Consider the following 18564-nt stretch of genomic DNA (forward strand, 5'->3'; position numbering starts at 1 on the left):
CCCTCCACGTATGTGCTGTGCAGTTGTGCACCTTTCGGTAAGCTAGGGGCAGTCCAATCCTGAGCTGACCCCAGTACTCATGATACACTTATGCATATCCGTCTCCTCAGTCGCGAACTTGGCTGCAAACACTTCCCTCTATGCCTCAACTGTTCAGATTGAGCCTCAACATCACCGGCCCCCAAAGGCATCTTCGTTGCATCTCCAGAAGACTTTCGTGGCACCTCCCCAGCATGAGGTTGCTGCCATACGCTCGCCAATGCTTAAACGCGCGGCTTAATTCAACTGTGCGTGGCGGAATGCACCCCCGAGTACGTAGTTGCTTCGGTGTGTGACAAACTGACAGCAGACACTTGTGTTGAGTTGTGGTAAGTGTAAGTGAACGTTGGCCCTGTTTCTCGTGCAGCGGCCATCCTGACATAAGACAGGCTTACTTATGCTCAGAGAGGGCTCACACGCAGCCGATCCCTCGAGCAAAACCCTCATATCGACAGAGGTAAGCTACGCTGTATGGGCAACAGTAGCTGACGTGCAGCAACTCTATCTGACTGCACTGTGACGATTGTAGGCAACGAGATACTCAGAGCACCAACTCACATTCAAGCGGATGAGTAGCATTAGTGTTAGCTAGGAGATAGATTGCCTTAGCTAACGGACCGGAGCTTCTTGTCAAGGTGAGCTTCGAAGCTGTCTAGCTCAGCTGACAGCAGCTTCCCCTTGGCCGGCAACTGTGGCAGCCTTTAATCAGAGAGAGCCTTGGCAGTCACGAGCATGACGTTCGGTGTGTGGCTTACAGCTGATTGCAGACTTTCTCCTTGCACCGTGAGCCCCATCAGCGAGCAGAGTGTAAGCCCCATCGCGGTGGGGGTCGTGAAAGATGTGTTGATTGCCGTCATCTGTAAGCTGCAACGTCCACTCTCCACCTGACTTCACAGCTTACCTCTATCCTGGCATATCGCTCGGTAGACATAATGTTTACAGTAGGCTCGAAGGAAAACCACTTCGAGCCATTCCTCAGCTTGCGCTTGATTATGGCCGCACCAGCCAGATCGTAATATCGGCGGCGGTGGCCAGCCTCTTCTAGTGCTCAGCGGTACGAGCTTTCGGTCGCTGATGGGAGCTAATGCGCAGGCATGGAGTCACTCGAAGTAAGCTGCTTACATCCCTGTAGCCTGGCATGATCGTGGGCTAGCTCGTTATTGCGCGGTAGCTGACGTCCAGAGGCAAGAACCCTGTTATCGACCGCGAGCTCGCTACCCAGGCGACGGACGCCAGGCCTCGGTCAAGAAGCCCAAGGGTGAGGTATAGCTTTCATTCACTCCTGATGAGCTGACGAAGCAGAACAAAGACTAATGCATCAGCTTAGCTGCCATCACCTGTTGATCAAGCTAACAGACAGTTAAGCACGCTATACAATAGAAGAGCGCGGATGTCAATATGCTCCTACTTTCGTACGACCAGCTTTCTCCGTCGCCGTGGAGCTGCCGATAAGTCTCTTCTTTAGCTGTGCAGATTGTACGCTTTCCTAGGCGAGTTTCAGTTGACTGGCAAGACACACACACTATCAGCAGTTAGACGCAGTTTCAGAAGGTGAGTTATCACGGTTGGGAAAATAACTGAAAGGTCAGTCCTCCGTTATCCGGCAGCACACAAATACTTGACAGCTATCTTAAGCTCAGTACGCTTGCAACTGTGCCACTTCCTTCGTAGCTGACCCCAGCCTATATACAACGATGCATGATACAATCACCTCCCAACCCACTCGGCGATGGCAGCTCGGAGCTGCTCTCCGTCCTCTCTCCTATTGTAAAAGTGCCCGGCACCCTCGATCTCGACCTTCCTGACCTGATCACCTCCCAAAGCTCTTAGTGTCGAAGCCCCAGTGAAGTCATCGCTTGTCCCGAAGACACACGTGACAGAAGTCTGTGACAGAGTGGTGTCGAGACCCTGCTGGAACGTCGGCCCACCCAGAGCTGTGAGGGCCTTGAATAGCGTCGGCGCGGGCGACACGAGTATAACTCCGCTTACAGGATGTGTTATCGGTGCGTTGAGCGCCGGAATCGTGCCGTAAGAGTAGCCCTGGATGTCAGCTCAAGAAGAACAATGCGCAGCAATAGCATTCTCGACATTTGTCTTGCCAACGACAGTTATGAGGCGATCAAGGCTGGAGGCACCGCGAGGAAGACGGAGTCATGGGCTCAATAGCCGGCCTGCTGGCATCGGGGGACACAACTCACCAACCGGTACACCTTCTCTGCCCCCGTCAGCTCTAGCCCTGCTTCTTCAACTGCGGCGAAGTCGAGGTGGTCGCTCCCCGGATATCTGCCCGGCCACGGTTGGCTTCCCTGCGACTTGCCAATACCCCTCGCATTGAACGTCAGCACGGCCGTATCCGGTCCAACAGCAGCGGGGAGATGTCGCGCGATGACACTGCCGTTAGCTCCTACAGCAACTGCAAGCCCAGTTCATACCCACGGAAAGTCTTGGTTACCGCCTAGCCGGCCCCAGGGGTGCGCAGCGGTCACGAGCTTCTTCAGCCCAAGGGCGCGGACCGCGGGCTTGAGCTCTTCTGGCGACGATGATGACGGGACGGCAGAGGGGAGGTAGAGACGACACTCGAGAGAAACGCCTGCCGTTGCACTGGGCAGAAGCAAGTTCAGAGCGCGCATTGTTGATGGAGGAAGATGCAAACAAGAAGGAAGGTGCCGTTGTCCCAGCTCTGTTGTTGCTGGAGGTGGAGGGTGGAGGTCGGCTTGGTGGAGGTCTCTCTCGCGTGGCTGAAGTCCTTGTCGATCACATTCAACGCAGCCCCTCAGTCCAAAGATTTGAGGATTCACCTCGTAGGGAATGAGCAGTCTAGCCCACGAGGGCTCATGTCGGCCGCCTTGCGACGAATAGCCCTCCATGGCAGCAAACCTTGCTATCCAAAGTGCCCTTACAGTCGCAAGGCGGTGACATCGACGAGGGCCCTTTGCTCATGCACACCCTGGCATGCAAACGGTATTGACTTTCGGGGGCCTGGTTCACACTTTTTCACTGTGCTTAACCTTGCCTGTCCGGCATGATAAGATACTGGAGCTGTGCAGGCGTACGCATCTGGTAACGACAGATGAGTAACGTTCTTGAGCTTCATTCCTGGTGAGCAGTTTGCCGGAACAGTCCGAGGACTCCGGTATAGCGTTGCATGTCGCCCACTGCAGATGCGGTGGGAGCGGCGACGGCGTCTGACGACCTCATCGCCCAGACGAGAGCCGAGAACAAGAGTCGCGCGCCGCATGACAAGGCACAGCTCCGTTCCTCCGTACCTTGCTCGCGACGCTTACGAGGCATGTGCGCCTGTTCGAACGTTACCAGACCACTCAAAATCCGCGTAGAGTTCTGCAATCCGCTACGGCGATTGCGGTGTCCGAGGGTCAGCTAGGCCGGGCGTGAAACGTAGCAGAAGAACGAACGGCACACTAGCGGCGACGTCTCCGTAGAGTTATGTCCTGTAAGGTCTGTCCATTCCGACGCACTTGGGGCTGTACCAGAACGCCGGGCTCCCAAAGAGGTGAACAGCAAGAACAAACGTCCATTTCCGGCTCGTCGGGCTCGGTCGTTCAGGACACTGTCGATGGCGAGTGAGGGCCAGTGCGGCGGAACCGGCATCCCCCGGCGGCCCAAAGCAGCGGCAAGGGGCTTAGGGCCAGTTTACCTGTTTGTTGTTTGTTTTGACGACCCAGAAAACGTCTGTGCGATGAAATACACAGGGGGACGCAAACGGGGCTGACACAGTGTGGCTTCGATGGCTTCTTCACCGGCTCAGTCTCACTTGCCCTTTTCTGCCCGGGTCCGTCCCTTGTGCTGCCCACGGGAAGCTGGCCAACATTCTGGAGACCGAGTGGACATACTGCCCCATCTGCTGTAACAATTAGTGACTTGCGCCCGTGCAGATTGCCGGCGCGCAACTTTCCAAACCTTTGCAGACAGACCAGTCCCTCTTGCCTAATATCAGCATCTCTGATTCAACTCGCTTGCTGCTGGGGGCAAGCGTGCTGCGGTCAGCGGCCTTTGAATTCCATACCATCGGCGACCTGTCCAAAGTCTTTGGCGGAGGGCTGCGGGCCGAATTGTTGACCTGAGGGGCCATGAGGGGCCGAGGGGGGCGACTAACTCGGTCGTTTGAGGGCGGCTGGTGCAATTCGGACCAGAACTTGGGAGTCCTGGAGGCTCGATTGCAGATTCAACGGAGTATCTCTGGTCGTCATCGTCATGGAATAGGAGTAACTTGTGCCACCTCCAGCCCTACGTTGCAACTTTCTGCTCACAGCAAGATGTAAAGTGAGAGATATTGCCCCCGAAGCCTCGAGGCCGACAGGCTCAGAGGAGTATGCAGCCCAACATGCATGCTCACAACATCTTACGCTGAGCAGATGGTCAGTCTCAAGAGTGGTAACGGCAGACCAGACTCGTCCCTTGAGGTCCCTGAGATGCCCTGGGCGTCCAGGGAAGGTGTGATGGACAGAAGAGCACCGAGGTCCTGGCCATGCACAGTCACCGTCACAACACTGTGGTCTCGTAAGCACCACACTGACGACATTGCACTGAAGCTGTTCCTTATGCCCAGCAAGTCACTTAATGTTTGGGTCCTGGGTCCCGTCATCGCAACCGGGCAATGGTACCCTCGTATCGCATCGCGTCCTGTTCCTTGATTGCTCTTCACTGAAAGATTAATGCTCATTCATGTGCGCACTGCAGATCTTGCGCAACTCAAACACAGCACCAACGCCATGGCACGCTTCTGACACTCTTCATGTGCTCGGCGCATCGTCTTGTCGCTATTCATGCCGCTCCATGTGGCTGACAGCCAATGTTTTCTTTTCTGGCCTCAATGCCTGACGCAAGCCTGACGTTTGAATATGATCTCAAACACGTCAATTCCGCTTGCAAAGGACAGGATGGCGGATCTGGCTTCGGACAGAGGGCTCATTGCGCAGGCTACGGGCTAGAAGGAAGAAGACCAGGCAGAACATGGGCTCGGCCGGCTCGAAAAAGCTCCCAACTCTGCGGCCAAGCCGACATCTCGAGCCGCAGGGGAAGGCTCAGGGCTTGAGTTGCTGGAGCAGTGGTGAGAGGACGGAAGGGGTGGGTCCGGTTACGTTATAGGGTTGGGCTTCCCTCAATTTCGCTCTGAACCCTCCAAGCATGCAACAACTACTCCCAACTTTTCCTTGATGTCGTCGATGCTCAGGTCCGTCAAGGGCCAAAACGGGCCCATGTAAGTCCCTCGCCAGTCGCACCTGTGCTAGCATGCCGGTTGCAACCCAGCCCAGGGGGAAGACCATGGTCGAGTGTTGTGCGGACCAGAGGTAAACAGCTGCCAACCGAGAATGGATCCAGCTCGATGAAGGCACACTCGGCGTTGAGCGTAAACATTTCACGATCTCCACACTCACTCACCTCACACCCTGGCCTGGCACGGCACTGTCCAGGATCCTGCCTGGCCTTCCCAGCACAGCTGCTCACTCAACCCCTACTATCTGCTCATCTGCGGTGCAGACGCCCTACGCCCCCGCCGCCGAAGATTCAGTGACTGCGATCCACGATCAGCCGTCCGCCCGTCCACCCGCGTGTGTGTTCGGCTGTGACCCGTATCTCACTCTACCGACATCTCATCTGTATCCATCTTTCATCTTTCATCTCACTCAGTCAACTTGCACCACCTTCACTCGCCGCCCTCAGCCTGTCTGCAGCATCCGACTAAGCTGCCCGCCGGTTCCCCAACGTCCTCAAGCTGTAAGTCGCCATCCCTTCCCTCCCCTTCCCCCATTGCGCGGTGTTCAGGTCGTTCGCACCCGGGGATCAACCAGAGTGGCCAGGATCACTGGTGTTGTGTACCCAACCAGGCAATCACTATGCCCATCTTACAGCATGGTTGTCGTCAACAAGCGACTTTGCGTAAGCTGCCCTTGCACCCCTTCGTTTTCTACGGCTCGCTGCCTGGTCGCTCCTAGTCAAGAGTGCGTAGACTAGGGACAGTCCTGTCTTCCCCTTTGGGCTGTCTGGGCTGGTTTGCACGGCTATAGTGCCAGGACTGCTTCGCTCAGACATTGCATCAGGCAGCAAGGATCAGTGCAGTAGCTTGAACCCTCGATAATGCGCCACGGCGTTGTCACTCCCACACGCCAACCCAGGTCTCCAATCGTCGGTAGGAAGCCGTAGGTCCAAGCACCAGGCCTCCCTCCTTTTGTTATGTGTTTTTGTCTCCAGGACAGGGCCGGAAGAAGGATCAGTTCAGACACAACAACTGGCAACCCAGCAACGAGACTGGGAGACCAGTGATCAACCGCTTTTCGGTGTCAACTCGGCGACCAGGCTGGTCTCGATCTTGGGCTCTTAGCTCCTTCTTCCTGCCTGCACACTTTACCAACTTCGCTTGCTTGCTCTCTCCATCCCCTTCTCTACTTTCTCCACCGCTCATGGCGCTGACGTTGCTCTCATGACTCCCCATCCGCGGCCCCCGACACCTTGCGACTATGGACACTCTAACCAAAATGCGACTCCCATTCCTATCCCCGACATCATCGTTGCCTTCCCCGACTCTCTGGAGGGCCCCAACTACTACGGCAACTACAACGACTTCTACTGCGGCTCTGAGTTCACTTCGACATCGACAACATTATCTTCTCTCACGCGTCTTGGCTCTTTTCGCCGTCTCACTCGTAGCTCGTCAAGCTTAGGACCGAAATCTGGGCAGAGGGGCCGCGCTTACAGCACCGGGGCAACGACCGGCCTTGGCGACTTTGCTGAAGCGGCCCGAGACGCCATGGCCGAAAAAAGGAGGCCATGGGGGCGGACAGGTTCTTTCCGAACCTCCGGGGTCGACTCCAGGCGTGCGCCACCGCCGCCTGATGATGACGAGCTCGATGGCTATGTCCCATACCGCCCACCGTATGTATCACAGCCCACCCCATCCACGAGCCAGCCCATCGTGATCAAGCCGTCGGGTGCCCAGGGGATCGGCTTAGCCCCTAAGCGGACACCTCCTAAGCATGGTCGCCCTCCGATCTCAAAGAAACCCAGCTTTTTCCGCAAACTGCTGGGCACCACCCGCAACGACAGGTCCAAGTTGATATCAGCCTCAACGCCGTCTCTTAGCTTGCAGGAGAAGGGCGATCGACCGCATTACCACCAGCATCAGCATCAGCACTATCATTACCAACGACACGGACGGCAGCCTTCTCAGTCTTCAACGCAGTTCTATCAAGCCAACACCTTCAACGGGAGACATTACCAAACAAGGCGGCATGACGCCCGAAACATCCCTTCTGTCGGAACAGGATTGTCCGGTCCTTCTGTTCTGTTTTCTCCTCTTACCCGCAACAGCAGTGTTCGCCACAGCGTTCGAAACGGATCGACGGGCGGCTCGAACGTGAGCAATCTGAACGTCGCGCTTCTGGGCGACTCCTCAAACATGAACATTCAGCCCTCAACGAACCACCATCTTTACGCCAGCACGCCCAATCTGATCGATATGTCCGAAAAGCAGTCTCAACCTGCGCATGACTGGCGACACACGAGAGAGCACAGGCGACCGGGAGCTAGCATTTCCCACTCGCAAGCCCCAACGACGCCGCCCACGCGCAGGAGGTCATTGCGCCGTGGTGACTCGACGTTGTCCCTGCACAGTGAAGGGTCGCGGTCTCGTTTGGCAGTTAGTACCATGTGTGACGCCTTGACATTCCCTCGACCCCGAATGTACGCCCACGAAGTGACTCCCCCCGACTCCCCCACCGACGATGAAGCCCTGAGCACTCAAGCCACTGCAAACATCAACGAGTTCAAGCAGGCGATGCACGCGACCGTGTCGCGGAATACGGAGCGCGAAGATTGGGCGGCTATCACACGGCGACCAAGTGGCAGCAGCATGCACCGCAAGAGCTCTAGCTGGAGCCGTGGGTCCGACTGCTCTCACTCGCAGCCTTCGATCATCAATGGCCCCCCGTCCGCCTTCACGACGCCCAGAAAGCACAACCGCACGCCCTCTCGGGAACGTAGCCGCGATCGAAGCGAGCGCGACTATGGGGAGCGGATCTACCCCCAGCGCACGAACTCTGTCGCGGGCTCGCTCAGGTCATTCTTCATTGGCTCTAGTAGTAATGCGCACTCGGAAGACGACTTGCTCGGCGGCGGGGGCAGGCGATCGCGTCCAAGCTCACGTATGTCTTACAGTGACACTGAACAAAGTTCAAACCTGCATTCGGGTCCAGTTCGACCCGGTTCTGCCTCTTCGGGGCATAGCCTCACCATCATCGGCAGCTCGCGTGGACTGCCTAAGAGCACGAGTACGCCATCTCTTGTGCCCCACAAGACGCCTAAGTCGACAGGCCATACCCCGAGGAGGTCGAAGAGTCACCGGCACTCGCGACGTCATTCTCGCAATGATTCGGGACCGCAGTATGTGCCACCGCCTCCTGTCATCCGTCATGCTGGACCACCGCGCGCCTTCCAGTTCCACCTGCAATCAGCTGCCAGGGCACACACTGGGGTAGTTACCATTGGAGGGACTTCTCAGGAACGCACCACTCGACACTTCCGCCCTCCTCCACCCCCTCCAGTTTCAGCGCGTCCAGTTGATTTCGCCCAGGCAAGATTACGACGTCCGCAATCAACAGAGCCTCCCGTGCAGCGCCGCAACAGGCCGCGTCGTTTATCTTCTCCCGTCAACCTTGACCGCCCTCCTGTCCAGATGGTCAGCATCAAGGCTGCCCCAGATGAAGAGATTGGCGTGGCAATCACGACCGATCGTGATCAGCCATTACGTTCGCCTGTTCGCCGGCGTCTTGACGCCGATGACGACTCCGCATCGGCTCATGCGCGGTACTTGGCAGCACGCCAGCAGCGGCAGAATGCTTCTCTGCCCTCGCTTCTCTCGGATGGTCCTGTCACTCCGACCGCTGATCGCCAGGTCTTACCTCCTGCGAAGTCTCAGACAGGCTCTGGACCGTTCCAGTTCCAGTCTTCGACTTCTTCGGTCGTTCCTGTCTCGCCCAAGGAGCCTCGGCGATCACTTGAGAGGAAGGACCGCTTCTTATCCACCTCTGATGTACCGCCTGTTCCTTCGCTCCAGGCCAGCTGGTACGCCGCGCACGCGCGGTCTCCGAGTACCCCGCCTCTATCTACGCAGTCGGTGGTCAACATCCCCGCTGAGACTGAAGTGGGCCCGTCTTCGCCCATGAAAGTGGCTGGCAAGGGCTCTGAACGAGGATCGATTTTATCCGAGAAGCCCATACACACCCTCTCGACGCCGACTGCCTCTTCCTCTTATCCTGAGTCGCCCACCGAATCCTCGGTGCTTCAGTCTCTGGACTCGCCGACAATTAGTCCCTTCGCGGACGTACATCGCGCTCCAGCTTCTGCCCCGGCTAGGATTCCTCCCCGCCGCGCCCCTCCAACACATCCTCCGCCCCCTGCGCCGATCTTCGCGCCTTCACATTCTCGCAACAACTCCCAATCGCGTTCAGGATCGTCCTGGAAGTTCAATGCCCCGTCTGTTTCGAGCGGATCTCAGCACAGCCAGAATGTGGTGACTCCCGCCCGTTCTAAGGCGATGACCGCCAACATGACGCCTCTGGGCTTCCTTGCCGCTTCCTCTCCGCCCAAATCGACGCGTGAGCTCACCCCCGAGGATCAGGAGCCTGCGATGGAGGAGTCGCCGGAAGGCACTCAGCCACGATCGGACACTCCGCCGCCGAAGCAGCGTGAGACGCTCATGGACGAGTCGCCCACGCCCATCAGGACGTTCCGAGTTCAGGCCCTCGCCCCTCCCCGACCTTCTCCCTCGGCTGCTGCGTCCTTCGCCGCTCAGCAGGCGGCCACCCCTGTTTCATCGAGCCTTCCTGCTGCCCAACCCTCATCACCGATGGTTCCCCTCTCGCCCACAACCCCGCTCGGAAACCGCCTCAACATGGGTTCAACGACTTCACTCGTGCCTGGGCCGGCTATGCCGGACTCGCTTCCTGATTCTTCGCCGCTCATCGGTCAGGTATCGCCGGTCTCGGTGTCGCAGCCTCTGGCTTCGCCCGCACCGGAGACCCCCACGTTTGGCGCGGAACGCAGTCGGTCAAACGACTCGATCAGCACCACCACCTCCGTCGCTATGCCTTCCCTCAGTGGCCGTACGCCGGAGAGCGCTGAGCGGCCCCCCGCTGCTGCTGCTGCCATTCTCAAGCGGCGCGGTCAGGGGAGCCTTTCCATCCAGACCAGCCCCTCTACCGACCGCATCCGTCAGGACCATCGTCATCTGAGTGTTACCCGGTCTCTCACTCCTGACTCGATTGCGAGGTCTATTGCGGCCTCGGAAATGAGCGAAACTACTCTTCCTGACCTCTTCCCTCCACCCGAGGAGTCAGAAGCCTCCCACTACTCGTCTGCCATGGAGGACAGCGGTTCTGTGGACACTCATGATCCCGCGCCTGAGGAGTTTTTCACCCCCACCATCGAGGAGCAACAGCCAATGTTCCCGGACTTCCGCCTGTCTTCCATCGAGCTGGCCCTCGAGCCGTTCCCTGAGCCTCCAACACCAGCTGAACGTGATCGGCCCTTGCCTCCTCTGCCTGCTCTCGGAACACGGAGCGTTCTTGGCATTTCCAACGCCACTCCAGGTCCAAGCCGCCCGTCTACCGCTCGTGCCCAATCCTCGGGCGCCGTTACAACCCTTAGTCAAAAGAGCTCTAATCAGTCTATTCGCTTCGCAGCCTCTGTGAAGCAGCAGGAAGAGAAGCGCTCCGTCTCGGGACCGAGGGAAGTCCTCGAGAACCTGCTGCACACTCCCCGTGCGCTCTCACGGCGCAGTTCTGGCCACTCTACTGCGCACTCGACTGCATTTGAGTATGACAAGCGCAGCTCGCTCGCCTCGCTGTCATCCGGGAGTGAGGGCTCCATGCGCCCTAGTTTGGATGGAGACTTTAACGGATTGTTCTTCCGAGCTCCCCCTGTCCCTGCGCCACTTGGCCATCCTTTCAACCGCAACTCCCAGCACTCTCAGAAGCGGCTGTCCGCATCATCTTCGGCTTCAGGTTCTGTCATTGCTCCTCTAGCCTCTGTCAAGCGGACCCCTGTCATCGAGCAGTTGAACGAGCCTCGCTCGGCCATCACTGACTCGCCTTTCGTCGGAGGCAGCGAGGGCACTCCCGAGTTGCGCACTCCCCTTACAGGCGATCCCCATTTTGGTCGCACGCTTCCTACGCCTCCTCATCCGCCTTCGCCCCGAGCTTCTCCCCCCAGGGTGACGCTCGACATGAGTGTGCTCGAAAGTCCGCCACGAACCACCTCATATGAGCCACGCGGCGAAATCGACATTAGCGCCTCACCTGTTCCCGCTCCCGCCCGCCAACTAGACGAGCACTCGTGGATCACCGAATGTAAGCATTCACTCGATTCCTATGCATGCATCGCTAACGTCTCAGCATACAGGCTATCCCAGCAGTCTGCGGTAGTACGGTCGCGAAGTGCCACATCGAGCCGTCGGTCATCGTGCCGTAAACCCCGGAGTGGGAGCGCCAGTGGTGATGTCTCGTTCTCGCCGACGACATTCGGCGTGCACTCCTTACCATCGTCAGCGCCGGGCAGCGGAACCTCCACCCCGATTCTTCTAGACGAAATCCGTGTTCAGAGGCAATACTCGTCCCCTCCCTCCAGGAGGCGCTCCTAAGCTCCTTTCCTTCAACACTTTCTGACCCTTCCTCCTCCGCTCAACATGTCCTCCACCACTGAAGATCAGCCTATGACGTCGTCGCTACCGGAGCACCATGCTTCCGCTTTCGGGCAGCTTGTCACCGGTCCTCCTGGTGCGGGCAAGTCCACCTACTGCCATGGCATGTACCAGGTAAGCATTGAAGCTTTCGACGGAGCTAACAGACAGTTCCTCACAGCTCTTGGGCGTCCCGTGAAGGTCATCAATCTCGACCCCGCTGTCACTGATCCCCCGTATCCATGCGCCGTCTCCATCACCGAGCTCATCACCCTGCAAGAGGTCATGGACGAGTATGGCCTGGGTCCAAATGGTGCCATGCTGTACTGCATGGAGTACCTGGAGGAGAATTTTGACTGGTTGCTAAACCGTCTGGACGAGGTGCTGGCAGGCGAAGGCGGTAACGGCTACATCATTATCGACACGCCTGGTCAAGCGGAGCTGTGGACGAACCACGACTCCCTGAAGCACATCATCCAGAAGCTCCAGAAGCTCGACTATCGACTGGCCGCGGTGCATTTGACGGACGCGCACGCCATTACAGACCCGAGCAAGTACATCGCTGCTGTGCTGCTGGCTCTGCGCGCCATGCTTCAGCTGGAGATGCCTCACATCAACGTTCTCAGCAAGATCGACACAATCGGCGGTTTTGGCGAGCTTCCCTTCAACCTCGAGTACTACACGCAGGTGCAGGACCTTGGCTACCTATTGCAGACGCTTCAGGACCAGCCTCGCGCCGGCGGGAAGAAGATGAAGAAGCTCAACGAGGCTATGGTCGAACTCATTGAGGACTTTAGCCTGGTCGGCTTCGAGACGCTTGCGGTCGAGGACAAGCAGAGCATGATGCACCTTGTGCGCGTCATCGACAAGGCGACGGGCTACATCTTCGTGCCCCTCGACGGATCAACGACGGACGACAACATGCACGCGCTGTTCTCGACGGCAGCCCGGCCCATGGACTATGACGTGAACGACGTGCAGGAGCGCTACAGCGCGGAGAACAAGGAGGCGTACGACAAGTTCCAGGAGGAGCAATGGGAGAAGGAGTGGGCAGCGCGCCACCAAGCCGAGGCGATCAAGAAGGCGATGCTCGGCCAGCAGGCGCCGCAGGAGGGTGACGCCGCCGAACACGACAACGCGGACGCACAGGAAAACCCGCGCAGCGGGCGCGTCCAGATCCGACCTAGAGACTTCTCGGACGAAATAGACTAGAACATTTACACGACCCGACACAACATCAGCAACAATCACTACGAACATTGGAAGAACGGCTTCGTTCTGCCCAGCGACCTCTACATTCCGCTTCACATCATCGATCCAACTTTCCCATTTCGGGTCATTCATCTCCAACGCATCTTGCCCATGCTCATCTGAAGAGGCTCGTGATCGTTACCAACCTATAATTCTAGCATTCATATCCCTCCCGAATACAGATCGGGGACGCTGTTGTATTCACCACTTCCAAGCATTCATCAGTCCATTAACAGTAGAGATCTATGTGAAGCAGCCTGCAGGCATTGCACAAGTCTTTCTCGCGAGCAGGCGCAGCAGGGGTTAACCAATGATCATGTGTTTGTGGGTTTGCATCACAGATACTCATCGTCTGTCTATCTACTATATAACTGTTTCGTTGTAACATCGTCACCTAGCCCTAGCGTCTACCTACGGCCCGGTCCGCGGGGACGGGCAAAGCCGCCTCCGGCGCCTACGCGGGGTCCAAAGGCGTCAAAGGCATTCTTAATGCGCTCCTTGGAGTCGTCCTCGTCATCTGCCTTCCTCTCGCTAGCCGCCGAGGTCTCACTAGGGTCGAGGGTCTGGGAACGCTGGGGAGCACGGCCGAACCCGGCGGGCGCCGGCGCGCCAAAGATGGGTGCAGGAGATCCAGGCTTGGGCGCTCCAAAGCCGTGGACGCGGGTACGCGGCATGGGGAAGGCGGGGCCGGCAGAGTGGGATTTGGCGGGCGTGCTCGTGCCCGTCGTCGAGCCCGAGGGGCCGGAGCCGGGCAGGGCCTCCTTCAGCTCCTTGGCCGAGACGTCGGAGCGGTCGCTTGCCTCAAGCTTACCCGCCAGCGCGATGCCGGCCTTGTCCTGTGCGTCTTGCTGCATGCCGCGGACTGTTGTGGAGTAGACCATGCGGAACTTGACGGGCGAGCCGGGCGGGCACCAGTACACGAACACGACGCGGCCCTTGACGGGTTCCGGGCTGGACGGGGGGAGTGGGGAGGGAGAGCGCGTGACGCGGTCGGGCTCGTCGATAGCGAGGTTGGACACCGAGGGCGTGCCTTCCTTCTCGTTGCCCTCGCCGGCCTCGGCCTCGTCATCCTTCTTCTCCTCGGTGTCCTCATCCTTCTTCTCCTCATCCTCGTCCTTAGGCTTTTCCTCGTGGTCCTTCATGTCGGCATCGTCGCCCTCCTTCTCCTCGGCATCGTAGCGCGGCGCGTTGCTAGCCTCGACGGGACGAGCACCACCAGCAGTAGCCTGGAAGGTGTTCTTGGCCGCGGCCGGTGCAGCGGTAGCAGGCTTGGGCGCCGGAGGCGGCGTCGCAGGTGGCGGGGTGGGGTATGAGTAGAAGACGTATGCCGGCTGCTTGTCGGGCAGCTTCCCAGCAAGCTCCTCGGGCTTGCACGCCTCAGACGTGAGCAGCTCGATCGTCTTGGCGTCGCTTCCGATCTGGACAGCAACGACCCAGCCGTCATCAGAGCGCTCAGCGACCTTGGCGAGCGCGTCGGCGACGCCGTCCCTCCACTGCGTCTTGCCACCGAGACCGATGACGGCAGCTCGTCGCGCGCGGTTCGTCTCGGCGTCCTGCGCGGCGCGCTTCGCCTCCTCGGCCTCCGCCGCCTTGACCTCGGCGAGAGCCGCCTCCGAAGCAGTGAGCGGCGGAGGAGAGAGGATATGGTCCAGGTGCGCCTTGAGCGCGCGAGGCGTGAGGTCATCGTGCGACGTCGCGAACCAGTCATGCTTAAAGTTGTTCGCGCCGAGGGCCTTCATGAGTCCTCCGCGGGAGGAAGCCTGCAGCATCTTGGCGCGGACCTGGACGTTAGCTTAGGAGCTAGTGATCACAAGCCAAGATAGAGACACTCACGCCGGCATCGTCGGGGACAAAAGTGACCATCATCCACTCGTACAGGCCGCCCTTCTTCGTGTCGAGGCGGTACGCGAAGGAAGCCGGAGTCTGCGGCGTCGGCAGCGTTGGGCCCAGGAGCGCGATGTCGTCACTCCAGCTGCCCTGCGGTGCGACCGTGTCGTGGTGCTTGAACTCCTCTGATATGTTAGCTATTCTGCAGCGCACCAAACAACGTTATGCCGGGTCCATAGTTATTGCCTGTTGACAATCACGGTGGACGAAGACAGCAAAACTCCTGCAAAACATGACTCACCACCATCGATGACGAAGACGAGGGCACGAGTGTTGGCGGCGTTGCTCTTCGCGTCCGCGAAAGCGCTCGTAAGCGTCTCCGGAACCTTGATTCCCGATGGCGCCGACATGGTATGTGGTGTTTTGAAGCTGAGAGTGCAGAGGGAAGACACAAGTACAGCAAGACCAGGATCAGCTGGTGACGAGGTGGCCCGCTGTGGCCTGGTGGGAGTGCGTTGTTGGCTTAGACCCGGCGCTCAGGCACGGACCTCCACTTCCATCCACCACCGACCCTGGATGACGAAGGGATCTTCACCATGGCGCTGCCAGCTGCTGGATGCTCCGAGGAAGCACCTATTTAAGCACAAGAGAACCAAAATGCGATGCATATGTACAGGAAAGTCTATGTGCTGGAGGTGGAATGATCGGGCTACTTCTTCGTCTTCTTCTTGACACCGCCGGCGGGATCTCCGGGCCGCTTCTGCTTGCCGTCCGCCTTGTTTCCATTCGGCTCGCCTTCCGTGGCTGTAGTGTCCTTCACAGCCTTTGTCTCATTCTGCTCCTCAGCAGCTTCTCCGGGTCCGGGAACAAGTCGAGGAGCAGACACAACGGCCTTGTACGTCCTTCGGGCCTCTTAATATTAGCCTGATGCGCGGATGTGGCAGAAACCTCAGTCAGTCAGTACTCACGGGCTCTGAGCAGCACGGCCTTGGGCGTCCGCGACACTGCGTCCTTCGCGAGATTCGCAGGTACGCCGAGAATGGTGGCAAAGTTGACAACGTCCAGCGGTCCGCGAATGCCATCCGGAGCGCCCCCGGGACCTGAGGTGAAGATGATGTCCTTCCCTCCGGTGACACGGACGAGCTCGCGCGCGTTCGTCAGGAAGTTCTGGCGGTATCGCCGCGCGATGTCGGACGGTACAGACTTGGACGGGAACAGGCCAGCAGCGTACGGAATCTCGAACTGAACGTCAGCTTATGTGATGGATGAGGAACTCACAACGACGCCGTTGCGCTGCGCCTGGCGGATCTGTTTCCGGTTTAAGCGGAAGTGGTACGGCCGCTCGTGGAGAGGAACGGTGATGATGGAGACCTGGAGTTAGCTTGAGGGCTCGAGGTTGGCGCAGCTACATACCTGGTTAGGACCTGGGTTGGCGAGATCGGTGCAGGCGATCTGGAGTGCCTTGTCGCAGCCGACGTGCACAGAGAGTAAGTCGTAGTCACGAAGCGTCGCCGTATTCGTGGCGGTCTGAGATCAGCTTCCTAGTATGATCGAAAAAAGCTCACGATCGGGTTGACCTTGCCGTCATCGAGACGCATGTGGTATCGCGTCACCTGCACCAGCGTGGGCTGCGAAGGCCCGGCGAGTTCAGCGTACCGAGGGTCCAGTGAAGGATACGGCAGGCTGCGGTCATCGGGGCCGCCAAAGGGAGATGGAATCACGTTCGGAGACTGCTCAGCCGTCACCGTGTACGCGATGACAGTGTATCCGACTGAAGTCAGCTTATGCTGCAATCGCGGTCACTTACGGTGGCCAGCAAGAGAGACCTTCCTCGCGACATCGGCGCGCTCAGTAGCGGACAGGCCCGCCCAGCAGTTCGGTGGTGCTTTCGGCTCCTCCTCCTTCGCCTTTCCCTTGTCCTTGCCCTTCTTCTTCGGAGCAACGTCCGGCGTCCGGTACGGGACGTGGAGGTCGTAGTACATGGCGAGCTGGTAGTTGAGTTGTAGACAAGCTGGCCCGGCCGCCGGCTCGAAATATCTCACAGATGATGAAATCTCCCAGACAATCGTTATCACGATCAAAACACGCGGCCACCGCAGAATTTCCGACCACGTAATTTTTCTGCGCTGGCAAATCAATAATTAATCTTCAGGCGGTTACATCAACCCTTCACCCTCCCTCGATCCTTGTTATCCTCCTCACCCCGGTGCAGATTATCATCTCGGCAGCTCCTCCTCGACTGCATCGCACCTTCTCCGACTCGGATACCCTTTAATCCTCTCAAAATGGCTGCTCCTACCACCCCCGCCAACGGCGACAAGCCCTCCGCCGGCAACATGACCTCGGCTGACTAGTGAGTAACCAAACAGTGCTCACACCGTGGTGCCGCCTGCAGCTTTGCGCCGACCAGGTAGCTAACTTGCAGCTACGCCGACTCCTACGCGCACTTCGGTATCCACGAGGAGATGCTCAAGGACCAGGTCCGAACGCTGAGCTACCGCAACGCCATCATCCAGAACAAGCACCTCTTCAAGGACAAGGTTGTTCTCGACGTGAGTTCACCAGGCAGTCTCATAACGGACTTGCAACTAATCTTCAGGTTGGTTGTGGAACTGGTATCCTCTCGATGTTCGCTGCCAAGGCCGGCGCCAAGCAGGTTATCGGCATCGACATGTCGAACATCCTTGACACGGCCCAGAAGATCATCGACGCCAACGGCTTCACTGACAGTGAGTTAAGAATGCCCTCATCGTGCTGACTTTGCGCAGAGATCACCCTTCTCAAGGGCAAGCTCGAGGACGTTGAGCTCCCTGTCAAGCAGGTTGACATCATCATCTCGGAGTGGATGGGCTACTTCCTCCTCTACGAGTCCATGCTCGACACCGTCCTGCTCGCCCGTGACAAGTACCTTGCCCCCGACGGACTTCTGTTCCCGGACGAGGCGACGATCTACCTCGCCGCGATTGAGGACCAGGACTACAAGGAGGAGAAGATCAACTTCTGGGACGATGTCTACGGCTTTGACTACTCGTGCATCAAGGAGATTGCGCTCAAGGAGCCGCTGGTCGACTGCGTCGAGCTCAAGAGCGTCGTTACGCAGCCGTGCGCGATCAAGCACATTGACATCCGTACCGTGAAGAAGGAGGACCTCGACTTCACCGTTCCGTTCGAGCTCAAGGCCACGCGCAACGACTACATCCACGCCTTCCTCGGCTGGTTCGACATCAGCTTCTCGTGCTGCCACAAGCCGGTCCAGTTCTCCACTGGCCCCCACGCCAAGTACACGCACTGGAAGCAGACCGTGTTCTACACCCCTGACACCCTCACTGTCTCAGAAGGCGACGTCGTCAAGGGCACCCTCAAGTGCTCGCCGAACGCGCGCAACAACCGTGACCTCGACATTGAGATCGACTACGAGGTTGAGGGCGCCGAGGCCGTTAAGAACAAGATGGTTTACAAGATGTGAGTCACACCAGACTGGTAGCGAGTGAGGAGAGCTGATCTGACCAGGTCTTAATCGTGGCGAACGATTTCCTCCCTTGTCTTCTCTTCCATTCTTGTCTCTGCTACATTTGTGTCACTTCGTGTTCATTACATGTCCCACTACATCACCAACATCTCACCGACCCCGACATCACCATACAACAATCAATCTCCTGTCTTAACCCCCGGTCTTCAACAACAGGTACTGAGGTTGAGGACGTCTAGTAGAAAGTGCATTGTACGATATCCCCTTTTCATGCGACTTGCAACCT

General features: G+C 58.3%; 6 protein-coding genes across 6 annotated transcripts; 3 read left to right on the forward strand and 3 right to left on the reverse strand.

Annotated features, from left to right (window-relative positions):
• Positions 1 to 1746: 1746 nt before the first annotated feature.
• Positions 1747 to 2906, reverse strand: A1Q1_02083 (uncharacterized protein; the record flags this gene model as incomplete). The annotated part of the gene is made up of 4 exons (XM_014328613.1): positions 1747 to 1864; positions 1913 to 2079; positions 2238 to 2430; positions 2476 to 2906. The coding sequence occupies 4 exons, from the start codon at positions 2904 to 2906 to the stop codon at positions 1747 to 1749; spliced, it is 909 nt and encodes a 302-aa protein (XP_014184088.1).
• A 3004-nt stretch (positions 2907 to 5910) lies between these two features.
• A1Q1_02084 (uncharacterized protein) lies at positions 5911 to 11477 on the forward strand (the record flags this gene model as incomplete). The annotated part of the gene is made up of 3 exons (XM_014328614.1): positions 5911 to 5937; positions 6380 to 11402; positions 11455 to 11477. The coding sequence occupies 3 exons, from the start codon at positions 5911 to 5913 to the stop codon at positions 11475 to 11477; spliced, it is 5073 nt and encodes a 1690-aa protein (XP_014184089.1).
• Positions 11478 to 11737: 260 nt separating this feature from the next.
• A1Q1_02085 (cytoplasm protein) lies at positions 11738 to 12943 on the forward strand (the record flags this gene model as incomplete). The annotated part of the gene is made up of 1 exon (XM_014328615.1): positions 11738 to 12943. One exon carries the CDS (start codon positions 11738 to 11740, stop codon positions 12941 to 12943), a length of 1206 nt encoding a protein of 401 aa, XP_014184090.1.
• Positions 12944 to 13389: 446 nt separating this feature from the next.
• A1Q1_02086 (protein tyrosine kinase) lies at positions 13390 to 15407 on the reverse strand (the record flags this gene model as incomplete). Its single annotated transcript, XM_014328616.1, has 4 exons — positions 13390 to 14763; positions 14816 to 14994; positions 15111 to 15310; positions 15358 to 15407. The coding sequence occupies 4 exons, from the start codon at positions 15405 to 15407 to the stop codon at positions 13390 to 13392; spliced, it is 1803 nt and encodes a 600-aa protein (XP_014184091.1).
• A 111-nt stretch (positions 15408 to 15518) lies between these two features.
• A1Q1_02087 (Ribonuclease P protein subunit p30) lies at positions 15519 to 16649 on the reverse strand (the record flags this gene model as incomplete). The annotated part of the gene is made up of 6 exons (XM_014328617.1): positions 15519 to 15721; positions 15778 to 16045; positions 16088 to 16117; positions 16223 to 16336; positions 16387 to 16539; positions 16617 to 16649. The coding sequence occupies 6 exons, from the start codon at positions 16647 to 16649 to the stop codon at positions 15519 to 15521; spliced, it is 801 nt and encodes a 266-aa protein (XP_014184092.1).
• Positions 16650 to 17094: 445 nt separating this feature from the next.
• Positions 17095 to 18275, forward strand: A1Q1_02088 (protein arginine n-methyltransferase; the record flags this gene model as incomplete). The annotated part of the gene is made up of 4 exons (XM_014328618.1): positions 17095 to 17162; positions 17235 to 17361; positions 17409 to 17538; positions 17578 to 18275. 4 exons carry the CDS (start codon positions 17095 to 17097, stop codon positions 18273 to 18275), a joined length of 1023 nt encoding a protein of 340 aa, XP_014184093.1.
• Between the last annotated feature and the right edge of the window lie 289 nt (positions 18276 to 18564).

Source organism: Trichosporon asahii, assembly GCF_000293215.1.
Source record: "Trichosporon asahii var. asahii CBS 2479 unplaced genomic scaffold scaffold00003, whole genome shotgun sequence".
In the NCBI taxonomy this organism is placed as follows: domain Eukaryota; kingdom Fungi; phylum Basidiomycota; class Tremellomycetes; order Trichosporonales; family Trichosporonaceae; genus Trichosporon; species Trichosporon asahii.